Genomic DNA, 7,933 nt, shown 5'->3' on the forward strand with positions numbered 1-7,933 from the left:
TGAGAGCGTTGGAAGAATCACGCCTGCCATGACCAGAGCGTGAACACCGCCCGTCTGTCATCAATTCATCGTGCACTCCGGTAGATCGGTACCTGGTATTATTAGTATGTTCAATCAAACAACGCGTTCATCCTGGCGAGCTCGTGTCGTGGATACTGCCCGGAGTCGGAGCAGCCTGAGACTCGAGCGGTGAGCGCGCAAGCAAAGGGCGATAAGACAACGTACTTTTTACATACGCCGGCCCGTGCTCTGCCTTCCCAGTGGCAGGCAGACTGGGAACTCGGACATGCAGGTGACACCGGACGGACAGAGGGGCTTGCTCATCGAGTGTCCTTCAAGCGGCCAAAGCAGACCCTGGCAAGTGCGCAGTGACCGAACTGCATCGGATACAAGGCCGGGCAAAGAGTAGCGGTATGGAATATCGCATTTCCACGGACACAATCCGCAGAAAGGATGCCCCGCGCACCCTGAACGTGTATCAGAGGGCAGTACTAGTCTGACAGCGGCGTCAGTACCCATCCTCCAGCTCTATTCGTCAAGGTCTAAACTCACCAGTACCGGTGGGCGAAATTGATAAGTGCACGTACTGTGGCTGGAAGGAAAGTCAGAGATGTCCCTATCGGCCGACGCGAAGGTTGCCACATCACCTGCATCCATAGTCCAGATAGGCCTGCAGGTCAACTGTCCCCGCCGAGGGTGGGACGGTGGGTTCGTTCCTGGCCAGATCAGCTCGAGCTAAGATATGAATGAAAGACCGGCCTCACGGGACGACTTGAGCATGCATGCTCAGTCTAACCTTCTGGAGCATCATCGGAAAAGCTGCAGGCCTACACGGACGTTGACGTAAGCCAAGCTGATCACGGTTCCGAACCTGAAGGGAGCGTACTGTAGTGGAGGAATCCACCCATCATCGTAGCCTTTCGCTGAAACACAGTCCAAGCTCATGTTCACACTGACAAGTAGTGATACAAACAAAACATTGACATTGCATCCAACATGACATTGCATTGCAAAGAAGCAGGGGAATCATGCAAAGGCGGGGGAATAGTTATACATATTACTCGTAATCGTATGTGATGATAATCGGCGCACAGGTGCATCGTGAAGGTCCATCAATCAACGCACACCACTCTCGCCTCACCAACCCGAGAGGGGGAAAAACAAAAAGGACTACTTTTACACCTTGTCGTCCGAGTGCTCGTACACGGCGCCGTGCTTCTCACCCTGGAGGTCCAAGGCGTGCACGTCCTCCGCGACGAGCTGCTTGCGGTACTGTACCGAGCGGCGCGGCGTCGTGTTCTGGTAGAGGATGTCGACCTGCTCGAGCGAGAGGCCCTTCATCTCGGGGATGAAGAAGTACGTGAACAGGATACAGCACGCGCAGGTCGAGCCCCATACGAAGAACACCTTTACACTGAGGTCCGCGTTGCCCGGGCCAGAGTTGACCATGTAGGGTGCTAAAGAACGAGCCGATTAGCCTCGAGAGAATGCAGGATGTAGCGGATGATACTCACTGGCATAGCTGATACCAAAGTTCCACAACCAGGTGGAGGCGGTGGCGAGGGACATGGCCTTGGCACGGACGGCGAGTGGGTAAATCTCACCAACGACGACCCAAGCAATGGGACCCCAGGTGGAGGCGAAGAACGCAATGTAGATGCACACAAACGCGATGAGCACCTTTTGGCCCGCAGTGTTATCGACCGAAACAGTGACACCGACGATGGCGACGAGGAACTCGCAGATGGTCATACCGATGGCGCCGATCAGGAGCAAGCGGCGGCGACCAAAGCGCTCGACACCCCACATGCCGGAGAGGGTCATGCCTACGTTGATGACGTTGGTGGCGACGTTGATCAGGAAGGCGTCCGAGATGCCAGAGTTCTGGAAGAAGGTCGTGCCGTAGTAGAAGATGAAGTTGATACCGGTGAGCTGCTGCCACGCCTGGAGGATGATACCGGTCCAGGTGCAGAGAGTGATCTTGTTGGGACCGCTGCGGAAGCAGTTGGCGTACGAGTGCTCGCCAATCTGCTCCTCGGCCTTGAGGTTAGCGCGGATATCGGCCAGCTCAGTCTCGACCTCGGGATTGTGGGCGTTGAGGGAAGTAAGACGAGAGAGGGCCTTGGCAGCGTCGGCATCGCGGCCATGCTTGATGAGCCAACGGGGAGACTAACGGTAACACATCAGACTTTTGTTGTCAGAAAAAACGAGGGAGGGGAGAAAATGCACCTCGGGAAAGAACATCATACCGAGGGAGAGGACGGCAGCCCAGATGAACTGCATGGCAATGGGGATACGCCATGCAGAGTGGTTGGGGCAGTGCTGGGTGGTGTTGTTGACAATGGCAGCGAGGAGGAGACCGATGGTGATGGCCCACTGGTAGGCGGAGATGACGGCACCACGGATCCACTTGGGGGCGCACTCGGACTGGTACATGGGGATGAGGGTGGAGATGATACCGACGCCGAGACCGGCAAAGACACGGCCGACGACGAAGAGGGCAATGGCGGTGGAGCCGGTTTGCATTGCTACACCGGCGGAGAAGACCAGGCAGGCGAGGACGATACCCCACTTGCGACCGATGTAGTCGGCGATGGGGGCACCGAGGAGGGCACCTGGAAGGGGAAAAAGTGAGTGGTGAAAGAAGAGTGGACGGGGGTTCAGAAGCTTACCGAAGAAGGTACCAGCGGATAAGATGGAAACGACGAGGGACTCGGTGGAGGAGGAGATGCCGTAGTCAGCGCCGGAGGTGTTTGCACAAGCGCCAGCGAATCTCGAGGGGTCGTGTTTACCAAAGGTCTCGAGCCAATCGCACATGACCTTGATACCTGAGATGACACCGGTATCGTAACCGTAGAGAATACCACCAAAGGCGGCAAAGGATGTCTGGGGGAAAACGGTGAGAGGTGTTTGACGTGATGAAGGAGGAGACGAACCATTAGAATGCCCGCAAACTTGTTCTTGGGTGCATTGGCGCCGATCCCCGGGCCTGAAGCGACTGGACCACCGGGCATTGTTAGGAAATATTCGCATGAGGGATGCGGGCGACGGTGGAGGCGACCTGAGAGGAGGGCGAACGACAAGAGGGCAGCGACCGACGCGGCGGCTTTTATGGCAGGCGACAGGGCACCCTTGGCTTGACGCATCCATGTGCAACACCTGTGACACGCATGATGCCCTGTCACCGCACGATCACTGATGGACGATCGAGATCCAGGAACATTCCATGCACCCGGGCTCGACTTGCCCGGTGCGTGCTATTCGTGATGCCCCGCAACTCTCTGGGGAATCTGCTTCGAAGATGGCCGTGCATGGAAAACAGGGAGAATATGAAGGGGGGTCGATGCTCAAAGTGCCCCGGGGACGTCCGGGCACGCTGCCACCCGTTGCTGTGTCGCGCAAATGCTTTCGGCCCCGAACACCCTCGTCGACGTTGCGCATGTTCCGCGCCTCAAAGATTTCGCCCCGCTGCTGAAACGCCCGGATCTTTGGTCCTCCATTGTGATCTCGGATGCTCGGGTGCTTTCCCCAGGCCTCCGCATGTCCATGCCGCGCGCTATTCTGGGGCCCCCTTCACCTTTGCCATCGTCATACTCGACGAACACGCCCTTTGACGAGCACAGCACAGGCATCATCGTCCTTCTGCGTGATACCATCGCCCGCCCGCCGTCGCCATTTGCGAGCGCAGTGCGAAGCGCACGCGGCACACCAATCACGAGCCTGCGGGGCCCCCGCGTGCCTGGCCAGATTCTCAGACCTTCCATCCTCGCCACCCCCGCTCTGTGCCTCAGCCGCCCGCCCTCGCATTTTCTGGCAAATGTCCGCCGTGTCGATCTTACAGGTAACGATGCCCCATCTCTGTCAGACGTTCTACAACTCCCCACGGGGAGGGGGGCCTGTCAGTCTGGAACACTGCGATCATCCCGCACCGTCCAGCCTCAGGCTCCTGCAAATTTTCCTCCCATTCATCGTCCGATACAGCCGCACAGTACATCGTTCCTGAATGTACATTACTTCAGCCTTGGGTGATGCTGGGAACGCCCACTGCACTGAGTATATTCCCACCCAATCGCGCCCCATCGCCACCTTATGGAAACCCAATACTCCCCTGTAGCCCAAACCCAAAACGTAGCGTCGATGGTGATCTTCGCACCTTGGATTTGACAGCTTCGGACCCGCTGGGGTCGAAGGACAGCCGTCTGCACTGGACAAAGTCCCCCTCCTCTTGATCTGAGGCTCGAGGCCTGGAGCTTAGAATCCATGTTCCGGCTTCGACATAGTACTCGTTCGAGCGCAACGGAAGGAGGACGAGACGCGGTCTGAAGAGGATAATTAAAGTGAGGAACGAGGAGGACGAACGGCTCGCGCTATATATACCGCTCTTCCTCTTTCTCCTATCTGATCGGAGACAGCACAAAGCCACGCTCTGTGATGCAACTTAGAGAAGCCCCCGCTGGTTCTGAAGCAGCATCGAGCACAACACGCTCCCCAGTTGAAACCTTGCACTCGTCTCAGAGAACCCAGTCAGCTGACGCGTCGCCCAGATCCAGTCAACAAGATCACAGAATATACCTCCGCCCCGTCTCCGTCTCCGTCCCGGTCAGTGCATTCTGAACGCGTTATCACATTCTGCCACCGCTGCCACACCCGGCCCGCGCTTCGCGCCTCGTGATTGAAGCCCCGCGACACACGCTGGACACCATCATCGGCCCAGCGAATATGCGAGGAATTGTCGGTGGAATTGGAACGCACACTCTCCGGGTCGTCTTGTCCCTGCCCCCGCATTCCTTGAATCCATGCCCTGCCTTGAGAAGGCGGTCTTCGACTTCCCGATGTGTGGCTATAATTAGATAGGGCTTGGAGGGGAGAACTAGACCGGCGGCAGTGAGGCCTAGTGAGGACTTATACGCCTGATGGCTGTTGCCACAGAAAAGAGCAGACACATTGTCAGGACAAGCACAGATCCTCTCGAGTAGGAATTGAATCCGAGCTGCGTGTTAGGAAGCGATGTCCTAACTAGTCGTCTTGAGATAACTGGGCCACGTGCCAACAGTTATGTCGTCACTACCTCAGTAAGCGTACTGAAAGGTAGGTCTGGCCGGGCCAATGCCAACGGTCAAGTCAAGAGTCCAGGTAATCGCTGTATTCAACAGGAGGTTGAACTAAGGAATACATGGGTTTTCCTACGGTATATATAGTAACTGGTATAGGGGTTGATACCCAAAGAAGAGAACAATGAGAAAGGACGCGTAAGCTATCCTGTGAGAACGTAACTCAGAGAAATGAGAAATACAAGGGCGCCCATTGGTAGAAGGTGAGTCAAGGGAGATAACGTGTGGGAAGAACGTAGCGTCCATGGGAAGTTCTACTCAGAGAAAGGTACTGTCCGATAGCAATGCTCAGAATGGAAATGGAATGAAATAAGCATGGGAAAATCATAACACTGTGGCTCTACTTGAGGGCTCGAGGGTATGATAGAACATGTCATGTCAGTCAGCGATCACACGCGCACTCAGTGGACAACTTATCACTTACGACATACCCGCTGATGCTTGAGTACCGTCCATCTATCGAGAACTTGTTTCTCTCCTAAATGCCTGTGTCATGAGTCCGTGTTTATCGAACGTGGATGAGAGGTTCCGTCTTACAAGCCTGCAAAATTGACCAGCGAATAACCCATCATCTGCAAATGGGAGGCAGATTATGAAGTTCTGGAGCATATCAGCGCAACATGTGATGAGATATGCAGGACGCACTCACGCTTTCCCAGAGCAGAGCTCAGCTTTCTGCTACGGGTGGCCGAGGGTACGTCATAAGGGTCTGATATGCTGCCTGGGATGCGCAGGTCGACAAAGTATGAGAGGAATGGTGTTATAACAAAGACCTGTGGGCCCCGTTAATGGAGCTGGTCGCGGCCGAACCATGTCAGCTGAATCTGGCGTTCAGGGTGCTGTGGAAGAGCGGGAATAGGCCGTATGAATGGATGAACTGAGGTTGGAGTGCAGGAACGTAGGACGTCCCTTCGTATGAGCGATGTGGCAGTTAAGATAGGTACAACCTGGCTCAAGTCCCGTCACCAACATTCTCTGGAAATGGAAGATTCAACATCAAGTACCGGTCCGAGTCGGGACATGCCAGTGCTTTGACATCTGTAAATCACCCGCTTGGTTAGACACTGTAAACGACAGCCATTCCACGTACTATGACAAACCTCCTCGAACGGAGCCTGTTACTGACGTAGGTTTAACAATCTGCGTCTGTTGCAATCTGCAATCTAGCAATAACTAGTAAATCTCAAGCCAAACAGACGGAGGACACACAATGGGCTGCGATTGAGGATTGCCAGTGTCCTGAGTGCAGCGCAAGACATAGTTTGGTCCCCGGGCCGCCGCTGTGTGGCTGCGAAGATCACTATTCTTGAAGGCCAGGTGGCTTCCCGTAAATTTACATCCATGTCAACGTCGTCGACAGATTCAACTTAACGGACCTTTCAGCGATGCCGACACCCGATTGATGTATTTCGGGATTGAGGCCGCGGCCATTTTCAGATTCAAGTTGCACGTTGTTGTGACCTGGTCGAACTGTCGACGTCATCACATGCTTGTTGAACTGGGCACTGACTTAGCTGCCAGGTTCTACAACGTACCAGAACGTACCGGAACCCTCTGGAATATTCTGGTATATTCCACTATTGTACAAGGCATGGAGCTCATGTGGGTCAGTGACATCATAGGTGGAGCTCAGTAGGATTATAGATATTCCACGTAGCTTAGTCAGCCTATGGGCCACAGTGTATATAAACCCTGCAGCTCTGCTGCCTAATGACAAGGGGTTGTTCATACAAGCTTTACCAGTAGCTACAGCATCCACTCAATACAGGTGAGTTGTGTAGGGCGCACTGTGTGTGCTGCTGCCTCCATAACTCTTCATCAATGCTAGACTTGTAAATGATGTCTCCTCAATAGCCAGTAAATAGGCGAGCAATCCTGTCTATAGGGTACTGTTGCCGAGCAGGACCAGGTCAACTTTGAGCGTCACGAGTTCGGATTGTGGCGTTGGGGTCTCTGTGGCGTGGATCTGTGACCTGTAGGCACATTTCCAGTAGCTAGACATCTACCATATATAGTGTGACTACTGCCATACTTGGGTGGTACTTAAGTCAACTTCGAGGCCCAAGAGGGAAGCATTGTTCATTCAAGCCATATTGAAGCTTCAACTAAGTAGCAGCTTCAATGGTGATATGTTCAATGTTTCTCTACATTGATGATACAAGTTGCCAGGAGATGAGACTGGTCACACTCAGATTTAGTAGTAGCCTAGGACATGTACTTAATTCACTGGCCGGCTTCTGATACCAACATATAGTCCACTGTTGTTAGCTATCCAACCTACTATAAAGTGCAATACATTGCTTCAAATAGCACTTTCCTCCACTGGAATTCTTGTTGGAGCCTTTGAGGCACAGAGTACTTCACCAATGTACCTTGTTACCTTCCGACTCGGGATGCATGTTAGAGAGTCACATCAATCCTGAAACACCACCACTCCTACAATTCCATGCCGAGTGTATACAAGCTATGAACCGGACTTCATGGTATTTCTAGATCTTCAACAACGAAGCAGAGTTGTCACTTATACCATAGGCAGACCTTGGTAATATATAGTATTGCATAATTCATACAGAGAAGGGTGCTAATTACACATATACTGTACCAGACTATGTATATAGGCTCTCTCCATACTCTCAGACCTAATAGAAGTGTACTTAGAGAGCACATAGAAGTCAACAAGCATTAGCACAGGAGGAACTCGATATTTAGAGGTGGATGTCACTCTTTTCCATCACGCGGTGCCAGGACCCCGAGTGCAAGCCCGCATTGCTGTGCTCGATTTCCTAAAGTCGACCTGGTCCTGCTCGGCAACGGTAATAGGG

The 7,933-nt window shown here is 53.6% G+C and overlaps 2 protein-coding genes across 2 annotated transcripts; one reads left to right on the forward strand and one right to left on the reverse strand.

The window, feature by feature from the left end:
* Positions 1–1,176: 1,176 nt before the first annotated feature.
* On the reverse strand, positions 1,177–3,014 carry GLOTRDRAFT_39986 (MFS monosaccharide transporter; the record flags this gene model as incomplete). Its single annotated transcript, XM_007866617.1, has 5 exons — positions 1,177–1,457; positions 1,515–2,169; positions 2,230–2,615; positions 2,673–2,886; positions 2,937–3,014. 5 exons carry the CDS (start codon positions 3,012–3,014, stop codon positions 1,177–1,179), a joined length of 1,614 nt encoding a protein of 537 aa, XP_007864808.1.
* A 388-nt stretch (positions 3,015–3,402) lies between these two features.
* Positions 3,403–4,229, forward strand: GLOTRDRAFT_92856 (uncharacterized protein; the record flags this gene model as incomplete). The annotated part of the gene is made up of 2 exons (XM_007866930.1): positions 3,403–3,841; positions 3,937–4,229. 2 exons carry the CDS (start codon positions 3,403–3,405, stop codon positions 4,227–4,229), a joined length of 732 nt encoding a protein of 243 aa, XP_007865121.1.
* Between the last annotated feature and the right edge of the window lie 3,704 nt (positions 4,230–7,933).

The sequence above is a fragment of the Gloeophyllum trabeum genome (assembly GCF_000344685.1).
Source record: "Gloeophyllum trabeum ATCC 11539 unplaced genomic scaffold GLOTRscaffold_00005, whole genome shotgun sequence".
NCBI lineage: Eukaryota > Fungi > Basidiomycota > Agaricomycetes > Gloeophyllales > Gloeophyllaceae > Gloeophyllum > Gloeophyllum trabeum.